Genomic DNA, 24,022 nt, shown 5'->3' on the forward strand with positions numbered 1-24,022 from the left:
CAAATCTTGTGCCAGAGCTATCTGGGGTAGTATCCAGTCATTCTTTTACAGCACTAACAAAACAAATTATTATCTTAATATCTCAACAAATCATCTTACCACATATGCACTGTCCCATGAAATCTTTACAACCACCCCATGGGTAATTCTCATTTTCCATCCTGAAGCTTGGATAAATTTAGAAACCTGTTTCCAAACAGCCATTAAGCAACTGTGTAGGAACTGTGAGCTACGTGCGATGGACTCTGGAGCAACGAGGGCGTGGTATCAAAACAGTTCCTATCAAAATACCTCGCTCTTGGTCATGTGTGAGTGGCAGTTACCAGACTCAACTTCAGAAACTTCACATAGAGGCGAGAAGTCTCTGTGTGCGCGCCTCGGATAGAGGGCTGGGGCTCCTTTAATCTTCACCACAGCCCTATCTCAATTTCACAGATGAAACCCTGAGGCTGAAAGTGGAAGTGACTTGCCCATGGCCACAAAGCCAAGAGCAGGTTTGCTGGGTCCCAATATGCTGTCCTTTCCATCATACCAAGCTGAAGGGGCCTGCGAGCGGCTCGGAGTCTCGCCCCCAGCCAATCCCCAAAGCAAAAACACTTCAAATTACTTACCCTCCAAGGAAAATAAACTGGCACATGCGCAGTATGCACCAGCGACTCCACCCGAGAGGCCTCCGAGGCCTACTCAGTGCACATGCGTCAGGAGGCTCCTCCCGTCCCCGCCCGTCACTCCTCGCCATTCCCGGCACTCTCCGCCCCTTTCCCGCCCGGATATCAGCCTACTTTTGCCGGATGTTGTTGTGAGTCTGAGAGACACGTGAGACGCTGCTACGTCATCAAAGGCACGCGCAGCAAACATGGCGGCGGCGGTGGTTGTGAGCGGGAAGGTAGGTAACGGCCGCGGGAAACATTCCTGTTTTTCTTCGGGATGGGGCTGTTTTTGCTGCTTGGAGCCTGGCCGGAGAGGGATGCGAGGGCCTTTCTGTGTCAGGAACAGCTTGTGGAGGATGCAGGAGAAGATGACTAGGTGGTGTCAGCTGTTCTCTCGAGAATGCCGGCTCAGTCCGGGAATTAAGAGACCCGGCTCCTGCTCCAAGGCCAGCTAGGCCTCGGCGCCGTTCTGGTCGGCTCTGTCCCAGGGCGAGGGGCTTTTATTTGTATTGCCTTCTTAAGAGACAGGTGGTTGCCCCGTTGCTTTCTTTTGCTGTCTTGATTTTCTCTGACTGGAGCTCTTTATGTCTGCTCTTCGGACTCCAGGATTTTTTCTCTTCCTAATCTAACTCGCCTTTGCTTCACTCTGGTGAAGGCATCTTTGTCCTCTTCGGGAAGAGCTGAAAACAGGTGCTTTGCAGCTGTGCAAACCAAGCGTGTATTGGATCCATTTTACCAGGTTGCCGAGTTGGTTGGTGATGGTGAACAGCAGGGCATGTTTCCCTTCAGGGAGCTGGAGATTTACAGCATCGCACGCTTGTCTGGGAAGGCGTTAGTTACGGTATTTATTTCCTAGACAAATCTGTGATGTTCCCGTTGGAGACTCTGTGGTACCGTCTTACGGAGGTGGTCATTGACCCCGTCGTGATAGTTCGTTAGGAATTCGGATTAGGTGCGGAGGATAGTTTATCGCATAGTGCCTGTTCATGTTCCGAGGACACATCTTAATGCCTGTTGGTTAGGACTATCGTGGCATGCTACTGGAAGCATTTCCCATTGCGCGAGTATTTCGAAAACAGTTGGGTCGGGTAGTGACTCATCTAACACCAAGGACTACTTACTTTTCGCAGATAGCTTTCTCCGTTCCTTGAGTTTCACTCATTTTCTTTATGCTGCCCTCTCCATCCCATTTTGAATTATTTGACAGCGTTTGTGCTTTAGTGTATGGACCACTAGCCAGAATAACACAGTACTGTTACTCTGGAGGGTGACCTTGGGAAATTGAGCAAGCCTGAATTCTCCGTCCTTCATTTTCTTTATCCCCAGAATGGATGTGGTGCCAGGGATTATTTCTTGTATTGGAGTTACTAAGATTACATGAAATAATAAAAACTTTATAAAAAATTACATACTTCTCCATACTGAGTATTTTAAATGATGGGTTGGTCATCGTTTTCAGATTTTCACGGTCTTTGGTTGTCTTGTCAGTTTTGTCTTCAGGGTGGATGCTGATCTTCTGCTTGGCTCACTACATATTTTAAGGTTATATTGTTTGATTTTTTTTTTATCTAGGACTTTCCAAGAAGGGATCCTTTCTGTTTGAACTACACATTTTCAGGTGTGGATTGATTTTGATAGAACCCTTGAGATGAAGCAGAGTTGTAAAATATAAGACTTTTTCCACCCTTTCCTTCCAGTCATTGCCTTTCATAATGTGACTTATTAGTCTTTTATTTCTTAGCTCTGCTTCGTCACCTCATTTATTCTCACTCATTGCAAATTTATACCCATTTTCATCACTCCATCTAAATTATTTTTCCATGCCCAAAGCTGCCCTTCTCCCAAATAATTGTATGATGACCAGCAAAAGCCACTTATTCTTCCCTCAGCAAGTTCAGATCTAGTTTAATGGCATCATCATTCACCTGGTTGCATGTAAAACAAACTTGGAGATGTCCATTTCTATAACAATGTCTAAGCAATAACCAAGCCCTACCAGTTTTACCTTAAAGAGGTTTCTTAAATTTGCTGCATCCTCTTCATTCTCAGTGCTTAGTTCATTCAGGCATTTAGTCTTGAGCTCTTGGCTGATTTTTCTCCTTGTCTGCAGTCTCTTTGCCCACCGTCTCCTCTACACAACCACTGGAGTTATTTTCTAATGCACAAGTCTGATTGTCTCTTGCTTTAAAAAACAAACAAAAAATCTTAATTTTGTTATTGTCCCCATTGAAATATACTCAAGGCTGGTTAACATGGCATAAAAAGCCATATTGTCTTTCTGGCTTTGTCTTATGCTTCCCTACTTCCCAGTCTTGTTTCTTTGGGACAGGGGAATGCAAAGAAGACACACACACACACACACATTTATGAAAGAGTGTGTATATGTGTGTCTCTCTGTATTTATTTATTCCTCACCCGCCACCCCAAAGGTTCAGCTAAGACCTGTCTAATTTAGAAACCTAGGGCAGTGAATGTTAACCAAGACTTGTAAGACTCACATGTGGTACTTTTAAAGAATATAGGTGCTGGGCCACAACCCAACTCTGTTGAATTAGAACCTCTTGGTGTTGAGATCTAGGATGTAGAGTAACTTTTCTACTAAGACTACTTTGCTTGCTTTGAACTTTGAGTGTAGGAAGTGATGGGGGGAGGAAGTTAATCTCTGTCATATGGAGAAGCAGTGTAAGATAACAGTCAAGAGCTTGGACTCTGGAGCCAAACAAGTTTCAAAAACTAACTTCACACTTGCTAGTGACTTTAGTCAAATTATTTAACCTCTCTATGCTTCAGTGTCCTTATCTGTAATATGGGGATGATAATAGTACATACTTTATGGGATTTTTAAGGTTAATAAGTAAATGTGTTAGAACAAAGCCTGGCACGTAGTAGATACTGTGTAGGTGTTATTCATCATCTTAATTTCCCGGCAAGTCATTGGTTGGGTATGGCAGAATTTTAAAGGTTTAGAATATGGTTTTTGGTATGGGTGTGAACTTCGTTTTTGAAATTACTTCAGTTCTAACTCTCAGTGTTATTTTAGGATTTGAAAAATACCTTGTTTTAGAAGTCACATAGTTTTGATGAATGAAAAATCATCACAGTAGGGCAGTGGTTAAGGAGATGGGAATCTGATTGCTTGGGTTCAGAACCTAGCTCCACTGCTTTATAGCTGTGTTAATTTGGTCAAATTTCTTAACTTTCTGTGCACCAGTTTTCTTATTTGTAAAATGGGGGTAATAATTATTTTCCATCATGGAATTGTAGAGAGGATTAAATGAGTTAATATTTGCAAAGCATTTAGAATAGTACCTGGCATCAGGTAAGTGCTTAAATTTTAGCTGCTATTATTACTATTGTTAAGGAAGATCTTTCAGACGGTCTTAAAGTTGTAAGGTTATTATTGATTTGGAAGTAGTTGAATGTTTATTTTTGCTGCCACTTTCTACAGAGAGATTAAGGCCGCTTACAAATATTAAAGCACTATAGTTATTTAAAATAAATCAGAGGGAAAAAACACAAAAGGAAAGTGAATAAGGGTAAGAAAGGTAAATGGAACTGGAAGTACGATTATTAAATAAACTCTATGCTTTAGTGGGCTACAGTTTTGCCAAAGAGGGGAACTTGATCAATAATAAGAATTACAGGATCTACAATAAAATAAAACCAGGAGCAAAACCCAAAAAAACTAGTTTCTGAAGATTAGATCCAAGGATAAACTCTTCTGTAGTTTCTTTATACTATGTACTATAATGAATTTGATTATATAGCATATTGTATCCTTATGGTTAAAAAACCCCACAACCCTATAATGCCTGTTAGTATGCTGATGGTTTTATACCAGTGGCTAGCTAAGTAGTTCAGTAAATACAGGGTACTGATTTGATGTATTTAGGTCTCTGATGATTTGACTGAATTCAGGGGTAGGTTGTTGTCAACATGAGTGGATGGATTCAGTGTTTCATCTATGTATATTTTTCTTAGCTGAGCCTGTGAAAGTGGGTTTGAGTTTGATTATAAACCCTGATTAGTTCTTGGAGTTCAGCTATTCTTTGTTGCTATGTATATATAGAACCATATGTTTTAACAATCAACCAATAGGGGGTAAAGATTGACATTCTGTTGTGAATTTTTTTTTTCCTGGCTGTGATCTTTATTTCCCGCAGTTTTATTGAGAAATAATTGATGTACATCACTGTATAAGCTTAAGACATACAGCCTATTGGTTTGATTTATATATATTGTGAAATGATTATCGCAGTAGGTTCAGCTAACACTCATCTTCTCATATAGATCCTCCTGTGAATTTTTAGGGGAGAAATAGGGACACTGACTGCAAAGGCTATCCTGCTTTAGGATAATTAATGGAATGAGTTGAATTAATGGAATGAGTTGACTCATTGCAGAGAAGGCGGGAGAAAAGCGATAGTCTGAAATAGGTTTTGGCCTTATACCCAGTGCCTCTGATGGTTGCAGTTTACTTTTATTCATTTATTCAACAAATATTTATTAAGTATCTGCTTTCTTCCAGGCACTGTTTTAGGCACTGGGGATACATCAGATAGCCCCTTACCTTGGGATTACAGACTTCAGTTCTTCAGAAGGAAAACATTCACTAAAAACCACTCGCTTGTTTAAATAAGAAAGTAAATATGAGTTTTAGGTCCTTGAAGTGGTGCTAATTTTAGTGAATGTTCGTTTTCTTGAGACTTGTAGACTGATCCTCATGAGGGCAGGGCCTGAAATGTTTTACCTGTGTCTGGCAGACATTCTGGCATATAGTAGGTATTCAGTGAAGAAGAAAGAGCAAAAAAGTAGGAAAAAATGAAGGGAGACTAGAGGAAGAGAGGTGTGTTCACTAATAGCACTCTTGTTTTGGAGTTAAAAAGTCCTGTTTTAGTATATTTGCATTTCACTCTAGGTCTGTGTTTTTACTGTGTTAGGCTGTGTTAGAATTTGGTTCTATTGAAAATAACTTGAAACAATTGGGAAATCACCTGTTATTTTTTCTTTGAGTTTTTTTTATGGCATTTTTAGTAAGAATTTATTTTGTAGCTTAAATTTGGTCCCTTCCAGTTCCTTTTAGATATGCTTGTAGTCCTGTGAAACCCCTTGCTTAAGAAAGATTAAGATTCTTAGTATCTAGCAGGTTTTCCTGGAGAATTTTCTTAGACTAGATCTTGTGACATGGTAGTAACCTTCCTTGTGTAGGATACAATATGAGTATGTCTTCTTTATTTTTCTAGCATTCTTTAACAAACATTTGAGTACCTTCTGTGTGCTGAGTCCTTTATTCTCGACACAGCACAGTAGTCTGCCACAAGTCATTTTAATTTGTGATTTAATAAAAACACGACTTTTGGGGGAAGAATTCAAAATGCTGCTGAGACTAAATGAAAAATTGTAACCCAGCCTTTTAATTTTCACTTTTTGGTGGAAGGAAATCCTTATGAAATCCATTCACTGTTTCTTGTGCAATCTATGGTGTGTCTGTAGTCGTTGGTATAAGAGAAGTCATTCATTTAATCCTTGTTATACATACCTTCCATACTGCCCTCCTGTCTGACATTGTTTGGCACACTGGTACGCTTAAGATGCAGTAATAGTTCTGCTGCCTGCTCTTTATTGAGAATTGTACCATCCTCAGTATCTCAATATCTGTCTTCACTCTCAAAATTTGTGTGGTTTGTTACTCTTAAAACCACCTGTGTTCTGCATTTCTTTGAGTTACACAGTCATTACTGATTAACACACCCCAAATAAAACTCATTGTTTACTTTCTTCCTTCTGTATTCTCTCAGTGAATAACCGCATACACTCAGTTTTGTCCTTGACTCCTTTCCCTTCACCTCCCACATCTAATCAGTCACAAAGTCCTATCATTTTGACCTTCTAAATATCATTACAAGCCATCTGCCTTTCTTCATCCCTCTGCCACTGCCTTGGTTCAAGCAACCATGAATCGCTTCCTCCCTGGATTACTGCAGCTGTTCATTCTTGGCTCTGCAGCCGGTGTGTTGGCTTAGAAAAGGCAGGTCTGACATACCATTCCCTGCAAGAACTTTCTAATGACTTTCTAGTGGCAAATAATCATCTTCAGGGTGAATTCCAAACTCCCAAATTCCTGAGCATGGCTTAAAAATCTGGTATGATCTGATCTGGTCTCTACTCTTGTCTCTAAACTCTTAGTACTGTCTGATCTGCGTTGCAGCCATGCACTGAACTACTGCTCTCTGTATAGAACATACAGCTTCTTCCAAGAACATATACCCTCTTGTAGTTAAAATTGCCATTCTTCAGGTCTCAGGCTATATGTCACTCTAGTTAAAGTCTTCCTGATTTCTCATCCTGCCTGAGCCCCTTACATCTAGGTTAGCTATAATTTATTAGGGTCTGCTGTGGCAGCCTATTCAACCTCCATCATATGTTGTAATTGTCTGTTTTCTTGTCCTAATCCCCAATTAGATTGCTAGGAAGGCAGTGACTGAGTCTTATTTATTTATACCTAGAAGCTTACTCTGTGCCTGGCACATTGTTAGGCATTCACTGTACATCTGTTGAAGAAATAACTGAAATTGACATCTCATACAGGATCCTGTGCATACTTCTATCACACTCTTCTGTGACCATTGATTTACATGACATTACTAGTTTAGTTAGACACTTTTTACGATGTATGTTTTTCCACCAGTACCTTTTACTCCCCACATCTAGTTGGTGCCTAATAAATGTGTATGAGTAAAGAAACTTCTAAATCAGATTAGGTGGAATGGGGGTGATTGGAAGTGTTGGACGGGCTATTGTGTTCTTTTGAAGGACTTCATAGAAGTTGTTTGCAGAGAGAAGGTATAAAAGGGTGTTCTAGGTAGAAGGAACAGAATGCACACACACAAAAAGGCACAAGGTTTTGAGGGAACAGGTGAGTTCAGAGGGTCCCAAGGCAGGAAGTATTTGGGAGTGTCAGGTGTTGCATAGCTGTAGATGTAAAGTGTGTTGTCAGAAGGATTTTGAGCTTAGGTGTGGATTGGTCAGATGTACGTTTTATTAAGATCATTTTTGGCAGTGGTTATACATTATACAGTTTATACAGATTATTGGAAGGTGATTAGCTTGGGGAAGAGAGACCAGAATGTTATTTTAGTAAACCCAGGCTACATATGATGAGGGGTCAGTGTCAGAGAAGATTTGAGGGATTTAGGAGGTAGGATGAGTATGGTGAAAGAGGCATTTAAGATACTGCGTGGATGGAATGTCTTACACAGAGTTGGGAATATCAGAAGAGCAGATTTAGGATAAAACATACTGAGTATAAGATGCCTGTGGATTATTCAAGTGGAGATATCAAGTGGCTGCTTAGATATTTGGGTGTAGAACTCATTAGAGTTTCAGGGCTTACACTGGCATTTCCTGGTGATACTGTCTCTAATCCAAAATTTACATTATTTATATGCTGAATGATTTCAAAGAAACTGAATTTTTGTAACTTTCTTGTTGTTAAATTTAGCTTATAAAATTCACAGTTCCTAAAGTTCAAGAATGTATGTTGTGTATGGTAGGTGTTGGGTTTCCAGGTTTGGACAGAGATTTAAGGCAAGAATTTTATCCCTAAGCCTAAGAGTAAATTTCAGATATTTGGGTTGAATGTTTTCATTTATCTTTAGTTTTTGAAAATATTATAACAATTGTAACACAAAAATCCAATCCCACTTAAGTGTAGGAGTAATATAAAAATTTATCTGCTACTATATTGTGCAACTTCATTCTAACTTTTGCTAAATTAGAGGTCAGTAAGTTTATTCTAAAACATTTGCTGTGGTCCCCAGAGCACTTTTAATGAGTTATGTCGGACATGGTTCCTTTGGAAGAAAAAAATCTGAATTTTCTATTGCCATCAGCAGGCTGTCATTGGAAGTTTTATAAATATAATTACCTGCTTATGCATCTTAGCAGATATTTAAGAATAAAGGAGAACTTGAAGGGCCTGAGACAATTTTATTCCAAATGGAGAACTTTTTTCCTTTCTTTAGTACCTTTACACATTGTTCTTTTTTTTCCTCCCAAGAGGGTGGGGAGCAGTTTAGAATATTCTAGCTTGTGTAAAGATTTTATCTTTTTTATAACATTGCCAGATACATACAGGCAAGGAACTTTATCTTGTTTATTTTTCTGTTCTCCATGGTGTCTGGCGCATAATAAGTGCCTAATAAAAGTTTGTCGACTCAAGTTTAGATAATTAGTTTAGCACCACCAAGTGGCAAGTGTTTGAATGTCCTTGATAGTTTTTGCTCCCTATGGACACTTAATCCACAATGAAAAACAGGTAGGGTGTGATTTTTTAATTTTTTTGAGGCAGGATCAACTTCTTTTTCTTTTTTCTTTCTTTTCTGCTTTTTTTAAAAGTAAAATATCTTTACTTAACGTATTTACTTTTATACAGCGTTTTGAAGTTTAAAAAAATAGACTTTTCCTGTAAGTTATTTTTTATACAGCTTTATTGAGGTGCCACTTGACAAACAGTAAGTTGCATATAGCATGTATAATGTGCTAACTTTTGATGTATATATACACTATGGACCCATCAACAGAATCAAGAGAATGACATGTCTACCACTCAGAGTTTCCTCCTGACTTATTGTAATCTACAACTACCTTCATCCTGTCCACAGACAAACACTGAGCTGCTTTTTGTCACTATAGATTAGTTTGCATTTTCTACAACTTTATATAAATGAAATGATATGGTATGTACTCTGTTTTTGGTCTGACCTTCTTCATTCAGCATAATTATTTTGAGGTTCATTCATGTTGCTGTATGTATCATTAGTTAACTCCTTTTTATTGCCATGTAGTTTCCTGTCGTATGGGTATACCACAATTTGCTTATCCATTCACCCATTGATAGACATTCGGGTTTTTTCCACTTTTGGCTGTTACAAATACAGGTGTTGTGAACATTGATATGAGTATGTGTCATATGAGTATGTGCGTTCTCTTTTCTTGGGCAAATATCTAGGAGTAGAATAGCTGGATTGTAATGTTAGTTGCATGTTTAGCATTTTAAGAAACTGCCGAACTATTTTCCAAAGTAGATGTACCATTTTACATTCCCACTGGTGGTGTATGAAAGTTCCAGTTGCTCCACATCTTTGTCAGCATTTGGCATGTTGGGGACTTCCCTGGCAGTCCAGTGGTTAAGACTTAATGCTTCCACTGCAGGGGGTATGGGTTCGATCCCTGGTTGGGGAACTAAGATACTGTATGCCACATGGTGCCCCCCCCAAAAAAAAAGAAACATTTGGCACGTTTGTTTTTAGAATTAATAGATGGCTTCAGTTTGCAGTTCCCTAATGACTTATGATGTTGAGCATCTTTTCATGGGATTTTATGTCATCCCTATACTTTCTTTGAAGTGTCTGTTCAAACCTTTTGCCCACTTTATTTTATTGAATAAATTGTTTTCTTCATTTTCTTGTCACTGAGTTTTGAGAGTTCTTTTTATCTTCTGGATACAAGTCCTTTATTACATATACAATATGATTTGCAAATATATTTTTTCTGCCGGAGCCTTAATTCACTTAGTTATAGTAGCTTTTTGGTAGATTCCAGTGGCTTTTCTACATAGACAGTCGTGTCATTTGTAAATAAGTTGTTTTACTTGTTCTTTTCTGATCTAGATGCCATTTATTTCTTCTTTTTTGTAGTGTCTGAAACCTCAAGTAAAGTGTTGAGTAGAAGTGGTAAGGGTGGACATACTTACTTTGTTCCTGATCTTAGGAGAAAGCATTCAGTCTTTTAAGTATATGATGTCAGCTGTACTGTTTCATAGTTGCCCTTTATTAGGCTGAAGAAGTTTCCCTTCTATGACTGATTTGCTGAGAGTGTTTGTCTGAAATAGATGTTGGATTTTGTTGAATCCTTCTTCTGCATCTTTTGAGATGATTTATATGGTTTTTCTTTTTAAAATTTTTCATTGTGATGAATTATAGTGATTGATTTTTTAATATTAAACCAACCCTAAGAGTAAACCCCACTTGGTCATGAAGTATTTTCCTTTTTACATATTGTTGGATTCAATTTTTATTTAAAATTTTTGTACCTAAGTTCATGTGAGATATTGGTCTATAGTTTTATTTTCTTGTTTTTGTCTGATTTTAGTGTCAGGGTAGTGCTGGGCTCCTAGAATGAGTTGGGAAGTATTCCTCCTCTTCATTTTCCTGAGTTTGTATAGGATTGGTATTACTTCTTTCTTAAATATTTGGCAGAGCTTACTAGTAAAACCATTTAGGCCTGGAATTTTCTTTGTGGGAAGGTTTTTAACTAAAAATTCAGGGAATTCCCTGGTGGTCCAGTGGTTAGGACTCCGTGCTCTCACAGCCAAGGGCTCAGGTTTGGTCCCTGATCGTGGAACTAAAATCCCACAAAACCTCGCGGTGTGGCCAAAAAAAAAAGTACAGCAGAAACTAACACAACATTGTAAATCAACTATACTCCAATAAAAATTAATTTAAAAAAATTGAATTTCCTTAATTTATATTGGGCTACTCAGGTTATCTTTTTCATCTGTGAGTGTTGATAGCTGTGCCTCTTAAGGAATTTATTTGTTTTGTCTAAGTTGTCAATTTTTAAAAATAAACTTATGTATGTATGTATGGCTGCGTTGGGTCTTTGTTGCTGCACGGGCTTTCTCTAGTTGCAGCAAGCAGCGGTTACTCTTGTTGCGGTGTGCGGGCTTCTCATTGCGGTGGCTTCTCTTGTGGAGCATGGGCTCTAGGCGTGCCGGCTTCAGAAGTTGTGGCTTTTGGGCTCAGTAGTTGTGGCTCACGGGCTGTAGAGCACAGGCTCAGTAGTTGCAGCACACGGGCTTAGTTGCTCCGTGGCATGTGGGATCTTCCTGGACCAGGGCTCAAACCCGTGTTCCCTGCATTGGCAGGCGGATTCTTAACCACTGCGCCACCAAGGAAGTCCGAAGTTGTCAGTTTTATTAGTCTAAATTGTTCATAAATTTTCTTAGTATCTCTTTTACTTGTATACATTTGTAGTGATGTTAAAGTTCTAATTCCTAATATTGTTAATTTGTGTCTCTTATTTTTTCCTCATCTGGCTAGAGTTTTACCAGTTTTATTCTCAAAGAACTAGCTTTCAGTTTCATTGATCTCTTCTCCCCTCCCCCATTTTTCTTTTTTCTATTTTATTGATTTCTACTCTGATTTTTCTTTCTGCTTACTTTGGGTTTAATTTGCATTTCTTTTTCTAGTTTCTTAAGGTAGATGCTCAGGTCATTAAATTGAGGCCTTTTTTCTTTTCTAATAAAGGCATGTAATGCTATGTTTCCCAGTAAGCACTGTTTTAGTGGCCCTACGCAGATTTTAATACGATGCGTTTGCATTTTCATTGAGTTCAAATACTTTCTAATTTTCCTTTGATTTCTTCTTGACCCTTGGGTTATTTATAAATCTGTTATTAATTTCCAGATATGTGAGAATGTTCTGAAGATATTTCTATTACTGATTTATAACTTACTTCCACAGAATATACTTGAATTCTTTTAAGTTTATTGAGATTTGTTTTATGGCCCAAGTTTTGATATGTCTTGGCAAATGTTGTTGGGTGGAACGTTTTGAGTGTAAATTAGGTCCAGTTGGTTGATGGTGTTATCAAGTCTTCTGTGTTATTACTGATTTTCTGTCTATTGTTTAATCAGTTATTGAGAGAGGGGTTTGAAATCTCTGACTGTAATTGTGGACTTGTTTGTTTTTTCTTGCAATTCTATCACTCTATGCTTCATGTATTTTGAAGGTCTGGTATTAGGTGCATAAACATGTGGAATTGTTAGGTAATCTTGAGGCACTGACCATTTTATCACTATGAAAATATCTTTCTACCTGGTAATATTTCTTTGCTCTAAAATTTATTTTTGTCTGATATTAATATAGCCATTCTAGCTTCTGATTAGCGTTGGCATATCTTTTCATCTTTTAATTTTTAACCTATTTGTGTCTTTATATTTAAAATACTTTTCTTGTAGGTAGCATAGATTTTGGGCTTTTCTTTTCACTCTGATTCTCTCTTTTTAGTTGGAGTCTGTAGGTGATTTATAGTTAATGTGATTACTGATATGGTTAAGTTTAAGTCTATCATCTTGCTGTTTGTTTTTTATTTGTCCCATCTCCCCTTTGTTCCATTTTCTTTTTCTGTCTTCTTTGTGATTAGTCAAGTAGTTTTCATTATTCTGTGTTTATTTTTTATTTCCTTTGTTGACTAATTCACTATAACTCTGCTATTTCAGTGATTGCTTTAGGGCTTACAGAGTACATCTTTAGCTTATGACATTTACATTCAAGAGTTGTTATACTACTTTACATAAGGTATAAGAACCTAGAACAGTATACTGTCACTTCTCTTCTGGCTTTTGTGCTATTTTTGTTATTTTACTTTTGCATATATTACAAGCCCCACAAAAAACATGTATTCATTTATCTGCTTGTTTATGTTTTAAAGAAGGGGATTTGATTAACAAGAAAAATATATTTATCCACATAGCTACTGTTTTTGGTGGCATTCATTTCTGTATGTAGATCCAGATTTCCTTCTAGTGTAATTTATTCTGCCTGAAAGACTTACTTTAACATTTTTTGTAGTGTAGGTCTGATAGTAATTATTTTAGCTTTTATATGTCTAAAAAAGTCTGTATTTTACCTTCTTTTTTGAATATATTTTCTCTGGGTATAGAATTGTAGGTGAACAGTATTTTTGTTTTGTTTTGTTTTGTTTTCATTACTTTAAAGATGTTGCTCCAAAGAGGAAGGAGGAAACTTTGGGAGGTGATGGATATGTTTGTGACTTGATGGTGATAGTTTCATGAGTGTATACTTATTCTCAACTTATCAAGTTATATATATTAAATATGTATAGCTTCTTATATGTAAATCATACCTCAATAAAGTGGAAAAAAAAAGTATTGCTCCATTGTTTTCAGTCTTCATTGTTTCTAAAAAGGAATCTGCGGTTATTATATTTAATGTTTATTCCTCTGGCTGATTTTCAGATTTTCTGTGTATTACTGATTTTGCATAATTTGATTACAACGTGTCTGTATCTAGTTTTCTTTGTGATTCTTGCTTTCATTTTGGAGTTCATTGGTGTTTATATCTATGGGTTTATAGTATTAATCAAATTTGGAAAAACTTCTGCAATTATTTTTTCAAAAAAGATTTTTTTTTCTGTTTCTTTTTTCCATCAACTGTTTCAGGTACTTCAGTTATACATATACTAGACCACTTGAAATTTCCTTGCAGCTCGTTGATGCTTTGTTAAATTTTTTCTCAGTCCCTTCCCCCCCTTTTTTGTATTTTGTTTTATATAGTTTTTATTGCTATAACTTCAAGTTCATTATTCCTCTGCAATGTGTAATCTGTCCTTATCCAATTCAGTGTATATTTCATCTCAGACATTGTAGTTTTCATCTCTAGAAGTTCAATTTGGATCTTTTTCATGTTTTTGATATCTTCTCTTAGCAAGTTCTAACTTTTCTCTAGTATCCTGAACATATGGAATTCAGTTATAGTAATGTTTTAATGTCTTTCTCTTTTAATGTTATTATTTGTGTCATTTTGGGTCATATTTAATTGGATGATTTTCCTCCTCATTATGAGTCATATTTTTCTGATTGTTAGCATGTCTGTTAGGGTTTTTTTTTGTTTTTGTTTTTAAGCCAGATGTCAGATATTGTGAATTTTATCTTTTTAGGTGCTAGGTATTTCTGTATTCCTATAAAATGTTCTTGAGTTTTATTCTGTAAGGCACTTATGTGGAAACAATTTAATACTTTTGGGTCTTGCTTTTAAACTTTGTTAGATGGGATCAACACAGCATTTATTTATTTATTTATGTTTTGTTTTGATTGGCATATAGTTGATTTACAAAGTTGTATTAGTTTCTGGTGTACAGCAAAGTGATTCAGTTAATGTATATATATATATATGTATATATATATGTATATATATTTTTTCTTTTTCACATTCTTTTCCATTATGGTTTATTACAAGATATTGAATATAGTTCCCTGTGCTCTGCAGTAGGACCTTGTTTATCAGCACAGCATTTGATGTGAAACTAATTTTGCCCCATTGCTGAGGTAAGACAATTCTGAGTACTCTACCTAGTGCTCTGTGAATTATGAAGTTTCCCACACTGATGGGAGCAGCTCTGTGTGAGTGCAGATTGTTTCTTCTAATAATTTCAGGTGGTTTTCCTCTGACCTTAAGTAGTTTACTGACGCGCGTGCATTGATCAGTTCTCTGCTGAATACTCGGGGATGTCTGCAGATCTCTTCAGTTCTATCTGTGTACTTTTCTCTGTCTGGTACTCTGTCTTGGCCTTGCCCAGTTCCCAGCTCTGCGTCCTCAACTCAGGGAGACCACTGGGCATCTTCTGGGTTTTCTCTCCTTTGTCACAGCAGGGAACTCTCTCAAGACAATAATCTAGGGCAATAGTATAACTTATCTCATTTGTTTATTTTCACTCAGCAGTCACCATCCTTCATTACCTGATGAAAACCATTGTTTGGCCTTTTTTTTCCCTTGCGGGAGGGTAAATCCAGTCTCTTGTTACTCCATCTTGGCTGGAAGGGTTAGCTGTTACAGGTTTTTTTCCCCGCTCTCTCTCTTTTTTTTTTTCCCTTGGCCCCACTGCGCTGTGCTGGATCTTAGTTCCCTGACTAGGGATTGAACCTATGTCCCCTGCAGTGGAAGCACAGAGTCTTAACCACTGGACTGCCAGGGAAGTTCCTTTTCCTCTGTTTTTGGTGGGATTCTTGGCTGGAAGTGTAAGCTGTTACAGGGTTCTTTTCCTCTCCAGTTTTGGTGGGATTCATACCTCTTCTCATATCTCTTCTATATGCATCTCTTTTTTTCCCCCCCTTCAGGATCAGGCTGACTGTTTTACCTTGTTCCAAATTTGTTTCCTTTGTTGTTACAAACTTTGAGATCGTCTTTTTTCTTCCAGAGTTTTTTTTTTTTTTGTGGGAGGGGTACGCGGGCCTCTCACTATTGTGGCCTCTCCCGTTGCGGAGCACAGGCTCTGGACACGCAGGCTCAGCGGCCATGGCTCACGGGCCTAGCCACTCCGCGGCACGTGGGATCTTCCTGGACCGAGGCACGAACCCGTGTCCCCTGCATCGGTAGGCGCACTCTCAACCACAGCGCCACCAGGGAAGCCCGTCTTCCAGAGTTTTTGTTAATAAATATTTCTTTCTTGTTGGTCTGTATTCTCTTCTGTACCTTCTGAGAGGTGACATAGTTAGCAAGACATTCAAGAATTTTATGAAATGCTAAGTATTTAGAGAATTCCAGTAGATACTTGGGTAGCTGAAGGTAATCATCACATTTATAGAATGGGTTATAGCAGTTTGTAATTTATATTAAAGTTTCTTTTTTCCCTGTTCCATTGGTACTCTCTACAACAACAGCATTCCTTCACCTGTCCCTGCCACCATCCCACCCCCCACCAATTTTTTTTGGGGGGGTGGCAGAGACACACAATTATTAATAGGTTGTGCTTTTCCCTCAAATCTATTTGATCTATCCATCTCCTTCTTCTCAAGACCTGTCCTTCCATTGTTGAATTCATGTCATGATTTGCATCTGACAGTATCCCTCTGTTATCCTTGAGATATGGTTTAAATTCTGTTTAAGACTTCACATTTTGTGGGTTTTTTTTTTGGCGGTACGCGAGCCTCTCACTGTTGTGGCCTCTCCCGTTGCTGAGCACAGGCTCCGGACGCGCAGGCTCAGCGGCCATGGCTCACGGGCCCAGCCGCTCCGCGGCATGTGGGATCTTCCTGGAGCGGGAAACGAACCTGTGTTCCCTGCATAGGCAGGCAGACTCTCAACCACTGCGCCACCAGGGAAGCCCAACATTTTGTGTTTATCACCAGTAATTTTTAGCATTTTGGTTGTGAAACAAAATTTATATACAGAAGATCACACTTACATAACTTAATAACTCATAAGGCAAATGTCTTTGTAACCACCACGGTGGTCAAGAAATAGACCTTTGCAGGTACCCCTCTTCCCCTAAGTAACTACTATCCTAACTTTTATAGAACTTACTTTCTTTCATTTCTTTATTACTATTAGCATTGTTTTAAACACTGCTATCCTGTTTTTTTTTTTTTTTTTTTGTCCTCCTTCTCTGTCCTCCACTTAGTATTACTAGGTACTTCCAGTTTTGTTTTTCTCAGTCAGTTGCACCTTTGTCTTTCATGGTATTTGATATCTTATTTTTCCTTGAATCACGTTTGAATTTAAATTTCTTGTATCAAACACAATACTTCTTGATTTCAAAAGATTGGATATACAGGAATCATCAAAAAACAAAACAAAACAAAAAACACACCAAACCACCCAAATCCTGATTTTTGACGACAACTGTATGTTCTGTTGTGTACAGTTTTCATACTGAGCTTTCTCTGCCATATGAACGGGCAGATAAAATGAAAACACATTTTTGTTTCCATTAGAGATATACTCCAGATATGTTTTTGCCATGTAATTTGTTCCCTTGTAAAGTATCACAAATTAATAAGTTGTTAGGGTTGGAGAATTTGACATAGACTTTTAGTAATATCTCGGGTATATATGCTAGAGAATTGTTTAGACTGTTTTATGTTTACATTTAGTGCCTTTGTATCCCTAAGGTAACAATCATGGGAAGTCTTCACTGACTATACATTGTCTTGCTATTCGGGATGTTTGGTGCTGATAACTCGCAGAGTCTGGATTGTTTGCAAAAGGAGTCTCAAACAAGTTGTACATCTCTAGTAGTATAGACTTTCATTTCAGTCTTTTTCTTCTCATAGCTTTCCATTTGCCAGCTTCCTGACATTAGTTTTCATTGCCCTTGACCTCCTTGGAATATAATTTTTTTCTTGTCTGTCTTTCTGACTTACATATTATTTTCCTGTTATGCCTATGAACTCTTCGTCTCCCCTCAAATCTTAGGTAGTGGAAAGAAAGAGGCATTACTGATGCCCTTTCTTTGCTTCCTGTAGCACAGAGGACCTACTCATGTAGCTAATTGGTGACTGCTTTAGATTGGAATATGAGCACATAGGATACTGGAACAATGTTGTCAGTTCCACATATGCTAAGCCTTAAGTTGATGGCCTTTTACATTATGTACTGTTCGGGCAAATAAAACTTATCAGAGCAGACCTGAGTCTGAACCCCAAAGTAATGGGAGAACCTTGATCAAATCACTTAACTTCTTTGCATTTTTTCCCTCAATTACAAAGTGGGAGTGATATCACATGTCTAATTGAGTTGTGAGGATCAAATGTGATAATGTAGAAATGCTTTGTAGAGTAATGCATTATAGAAATATTACATGGCCAGTAATAGCATTTGAACCTTTCTTTTTATTTTGCATTAGAGATTATGAACAAAACCAGAGTAAGGAAATTGGAAGCCTGTTTTACTGAAAGTATTATCTTAGATGAAATTCCTGATATCATAATTGTTCCCTGTAGCAAAATAATTTTTCATTTCAAACAAGCTTGGAGATAGCTTTTCAAGTATTAATCGTTACCATTGATAAATGTAAGAAGCAGAATGTCCTGTGGAAGAATGGTACTCCTTAGAAATCAATTCACTGTAGAGTTTAATGAAGAAATATTATCTTCATGCTATTGTTATAAGATCGATTTTTTTTTTTTTTTTGGCCTGTGGGAATAGGGATCGAACCCGGGCCCTGGCGGTGAAAGTGTGGAGTCCTAACCACTGGACTGCCAAGGAATTCCCTGAGATCAAATTTTTAATTGGACTTCTGTTTCTATATTTTGAGCTGTTTCAAGTAGTTGATACAATTGTATTTTATTATATACATGTATCCACAGACTGTGGTGATGAACATATATATGCTATGAATAAAAAAATAAGTAAAATCATTCCCTATAATATTAAAATGAATTATTCAAACCAAGATGCTATAAAAGGGACTAAGCTTTTTCTGTGGAATGTTTAGGAGTTCAGATGGGGGAGAAATTAAGGATTTTTGTTGAAAGGCCAAATTGTTAAATAGTTAGCTGCTGTATTGATTTATAAATTAAAGGCATTTAAAAATTGTTTTTAGTCCAGTGGTTAGGACGTCTTGCTTTCACTGCTGAGAGCCTGGGTTCAGTCCCCGGTTGGGGAACCGAGATCCTGCAAGCTGCGTGGTGCAGCCTAAAAAAAAAAAATTGTTTTTAGTCCTTTAAGCAGCATTATTTTGTACATCTAAGCAATTTCAGAAACCACTTTCCTCTAAGGAAGCCATGTAGAATTTTTCTGGTAGTTTCCTGAGACAGTTGAGATTTAATGGGTGAAGATGCCAGGAAATATGAAATCCACTCCTTCCTTTGATGTAAAGTCACTGAACAGGTCTGTGTCTCAGTTTATTTTTCTGTAAAATGGACATAGAGGTAATGAGATCTATTCTGACTCATTCAGTTGGGCTGTGAGGATTTAATGAAATCAGAGTGCTTTGAAAACAAAGTGCTATTCAGTTAAAACTTATTATCTTATATTTGAAATAAATTATGTACTAATACAGATAGTGTGTGTGTGTGTGTGTGTACGTACGTGTGTACGTACCTGTGCGCCTTTAAGTCTTATAAGACTTCATAAGGTTTAGTGGCACATGAAGGTAAATTTACAGATTTTATTCCTTCCGCAGAATTAATTTGTATTGAGCAGGTAATATCTCAAGGGTGTAATATTGTAAGAGCATGTAATATCACACTCTTCAAATCAAAAAGCTGAACATGACCGCTTTCGAAAGACAGTACAAGTCTGGGTTTGGGATTGTGGAATTTTGGGCATGTAATTTGTCCCTCAAAAAGTGCTAAAAAGTTAAGAACACAGAACGTGAGATGAGTGCAGTTTTGACTTTCTGTGAGGTACCTGGTACTTTAATACTTTTTAAGATATTTTCCCACCTAAATTACTTCGGAAGCTCAACTTTTTCTTAAATGAAAAAGAGAATAAGGCAACACTTCACTAACATATGTATGGGGAAGGAAGAGCTGCTTAATGTGCTTCAGTTACCTGAAGTATTCCATTTTCTTTAGGGTTCATTTATTTCATAAAGGCTCTGGAATCTCTTTAGTATTAATAGTACCACAGAATCTTTGATTGTACTATTAATGGTACCAAGCTTTTCTTGGCAAATGAGTGTCCCTTTTTCAGCTATAGAGCTCTTGATTGTTCTGATAGCTGAGTATTAGGTGACAATATGCTAAAGTGAAGTTTCTGGATATCTTTTGTCAAAAAAGCTTGAGATTTTAAGGGATTTTATTTTTCCCATAGCCTTTTCATACTTCTGTTTTGTGGCCCCTGTTTTATACATTGATAAACGAAAGTCCAGAAAGGTTATAGTTTATACTTCTGGAATTCCCTCTTTTTACTTTACTCATTAAAATTAATTTTTAATTATTGAAGTAATATATAACAATATATTTATACTTTGAAATTTTCAAGTAAGTTCAGCATTAACATAGAAAGTTACAGTTCCTCTTTCAACCTTTCCCCATCCCATTATCTTTTTCAGAAGTAGCCTTTGTTAACATTAAAGTGCGTCCTTCCAGAGCTTGTTCTCTGTATTTTACACAGATATAGAGAAACTTTTAAAAGTATAAGTGTCATCATATTATGTATAATTGGAAGGTTTTTCCATATATGTCTGTCTGTTTAATCTACCTCTTAACTTCTGAATAGTATTCTCCATAGAATGAATATCACAGAATATATTTTATAATTTTCCTCTCTGTGGTCGTTTAGATTCATAGCTTCCTTTTCCTCCTTTCCTACTCTACCACCCACCATGTTATAAATAATACTATTGTGAATATTCTTATGCATATCTTTGTGCACATGAGTGAATAAATCTGATTTTTCATTTCTATACAAACAGTATAGAATTGTTTCTCACCACTCCCCAACTCATGCTGTCCCCAGTCTTTGCCTTCTGCTTAATGCGAGTCTTGTGTTTAACAACTATTTCATTGAAGGCCATCTTGGGTTTTTGAGATCAAAACTTCTCTGGTGATCTTGATTACTGGAAGGACTCTTTCTTGACATGATGTAAGTCTATATCACAAGTGATTAACATAACAAGACAGGCAGTAAAAGTAATGTGGGAGCTTTGTGGTGCAGTGGCTAAGAGAACAGTTCTCTGGTGTCAGACTGCCCAGGTTTCATACTCCACACCACCCCTTACCATTTGTATCGTTCTCTTTCAATTTTCTTGTTCACACAGATGGGCTCCTCATCCTAATGATGTAGTTATAATGATATAGTCATAGAACCTATGGTCTTGGGTTATTGTAAGGATTAAACTATAACGTGGAATTCTTAGTGCATAAGTGTTCCACAAATGTCAACTGGGGGGCGATAGTGATGGCCTGTGTTGCTTGTCCTGCGTTCTTGGTCCCCATGGTATTCTGAATAGAGATGTGATTGTATTAATAAAAGGTTTACATAAATAGAAAGTACACTATTCCAAACTTCAAAATTACATAAGTTTGTAATGTCTGGAAGTGACTAATTTATTTCCCTTTTACTTATTTTCATAATGAAAAAAATTTTTTAATAGTTTGAAATTGGTCCCAGGAGTAGAATCTTTTTTTTTAAATGTTTATTGTATATGTTACAAATATTTCTTCCCCATTTGTTCCATATATATATATATATATATTTGTTGTTGTTTTATCCTTTGACCGCGCCACACAGCATGTGGGATCCTAGTTCCCCAACCAGGGATTGAACCTGTGCCCCCTGTGTTGGCAGCGTGGAGTCTTAACCACTGGACCACCAGGGAAGCTCCCTAGAATCTTAATATGTAACATTATGCCTTTAGAACATAAGGCTTAACTTTATAAACGTTTCAGTTTACTCTGGAATTTACTTAAGTCTCCCCTGTATTCCCATAGGACACTGTTCAGGGGCCATGTCTTAGTCATTTTCTTATACCTACTGTCTTACATGCTTTTACATATAGAAGCACTCAGTGTTTGTGAGCTTGAACTAGTTTAAACTAGTTTTTCCAAGAAGTCCTCATCATTACTTTTTAATAGTCCCATCTTATTTTCTATGCCACTGTGCTACAAAAGCACACCAAAATAAACTTATGTGCTGTTATGAAATAGTTAGAAATCATTAATTTTTCATTATATTTCATCTGTTCTTATTTTTGGATATTTTCAGTTTGAACCCAATACTTTGCTTAATGTTTGTTAAAAATATATGTTAAGTGGAATTTGCATATAGGGTCACATAACAATTAGCCTGACATCTTTGTTTAAGGAGAAGATCAAGATCATGATTATCACTAAACCAAAAAACTTGCATGCATAACAAAGCAAATTTCCTTCTAGTTTATCTTTGTTTGAAGTGCTTTTAAGTCTGAGTAGTATTTTTAAGATAATACATTTTTATATGAAATAACCAGAAACTTGGTTCAGGCATTATAGGAAAACATCTCTTAAGTTTTTTTAAAACGTTGAAATAGTATTGAATAAAAATGGTGTGATTTAATCTTATTTTTGCCATTCCAGATTATATATGAACAGGAAGGGGTGTATATTCATTCATCTTTTGGAAAGACCAGTGACCAAGACAGCTTGATTTCAGGAATATTACGTGTTTTAGAAAAGGTATGTTTCTAGTAGAAGACTTTATTTAATAATTGTTTATGTTTAAATAAAATATAATTTTAATTTAATTGTTTAAATAATTTAATAATTAATAATTGGGGCATTATCAGCAGGCTTGAATTTCACATGTAAGATAAAATTATGTAATTGAGCAATGGTTGTAAATTTAACATGGAAGTGATGTTAGAAATAAAATGCTTTAGATAAGCCAGTAAAATGGTATGGAATATTTTAAAACATGTAAAAGTTGCAGTAATATAATTTTTTTATAATGAAAGGCAGAGTTTAGAAATCTATATACATTGTTGTCAAATAGTGGTTTACATATGATATTCCATATTTAACGTGCTGATAAATTTAAGGGGTTAAAAATTTCATTTTCAGCTCAGGGAATTAAGTATAGGTGACTAAAAATATAGGATATTGCTGAATAGTAAATATGGTTAATAATTTCTTTCTCTAGGATGCTGAAGTAATAGTGGACTGGAGACCATTGGATGATGCATTAGATTCTTCTAGTATTCTGTATGCTGGAAAGGTATTTAAGAAAAAAATGCATGACTGAAGGAATGCCATTTTTTTTTAAATAAAAGCTTTATTGAGATATAATTCATATACCATAAAATTCACTCTTCTAAAGTATATAATTCAGTGTTTTTAGTATGTTTACAGAGTTGTGCAACCATCACCAATATCTAACTTTTGAACATTTCCATTACTTCCAGAAAAGAAACTGTACCTCTTAGCAGTCACCCCTCATTCCCACCTAACTCCAGTCCTCTGCACCCATTAATTTACTGTCTGTCTCTGAGGATTTGTCTGTTGTGGACATTGTATCTATGGAATCATATAATATGTAGTCTTTTGTGACTGGCTTCTTTCACTTAGCATAATGTTTTCAAGGTTCATCCATGTTGTAGCACCTGTCAGTACTTTGTTTCTTTCCTTTTTTTCTTTTTTTCTGAGTAATATTGCATTTATGGATATGTACCACATTTTGTTTATTCGTTCATCGGTTGATGGACATTTAGGTTGTTTTCATTTTTAGGCTTATGTAAATAATGCTGCTGTGAATGTTCATACTCAAGTTTCTGTGTGGATACATTTTTCCTTGAAAACCCAGGAATGGAATAGTTGGATTAACTTATGTTTAATGTTTGTTTCGTGTTGACATCTCACTATGGAAGGTAGAGATTTAGCTCTATCTTATCTCTAATTCACCCTGAAACTATGGCCCAGTTGTCCACATTTCTTCTCAAAATATTTAATCACATAGATGATCTTCCAATGTCATCTTCTTAGAAACTTTTCTTCCAGAGCCTTCTTACAAGTTCCTTCTGAACTGGTTGCTCTTTTGGCTTGCTGTGCAGCAATTATCCTGGGGATTCTTTTTGCCTCTTTCCCATATTTTAATCCCCATTTCCTGTATCCTCTGCTATCTTATATTTTGGTTTACTCCCTAGTTGTGGTGCACCTCCAGTGCCTTTGACATTTGGTGATCTTTGTATTGTGGTGCTCATATTTAACAGCAAACACAAAAAACTGATTATACTCTCTCTACGTATGGGTAGGTTTGTTAATAGTTGGGACTCAGGGTGACTTGGCTAGGCTGTTTTCCTTGGGGAATCCCCGATATTGAAACCTGGGTCTTCTTTTGTGGGCTAGTCATTTGTCAGAGAAGAATCTA

At 36.8% G+C, this 24,022-nt stretch overlaps 1 protein-coding gene across 2 annotated transcripts in view; it reads left to right on the forward strand.

The window, feature by feature from the left end:
* The first annotated feature begins 819 nt into the window (after positions 1–819).
* The window catches only part of TBC1D15 (TBC1 domain family member 15), a 63,381-nt gene continuing 40,178 nt past the window's right edge, over positions 820–24,022 (forward strand). Inside the window, exons 1-3 of one of the 2 annotated variants that reach the window (XM_082666260.1) lie at positions 820–886; positions 22,237–22,335; positions 22,799–22,873. In XM_082666260.1, coding sequence (XP_082522386.1) covers positions 857–886; positions 22,237–22,335; positions 22,799–22,873 — 204 coding nt within the window. In that variant the 5' untranslated portion in view covers positions 820–856. The remainder of the gene's footprint in view (positions 887–22,236; positions 22,336–22,798; positions 22,874–24,022) is intronic. The other variant, XM_082666259.1, reaches the window with a different exon arrangement.

Source organism: Grampus griseus, assembly GCF_964374135.1.
Source record: "Grampus griseus genome assembly, chromosome: 11".
Lineage (NCBI taxonomy): Eukaryota > Metazoa > Chordata > Mammalia > Artiodactyla > Delphinidae > Grampus > Grampus griseus.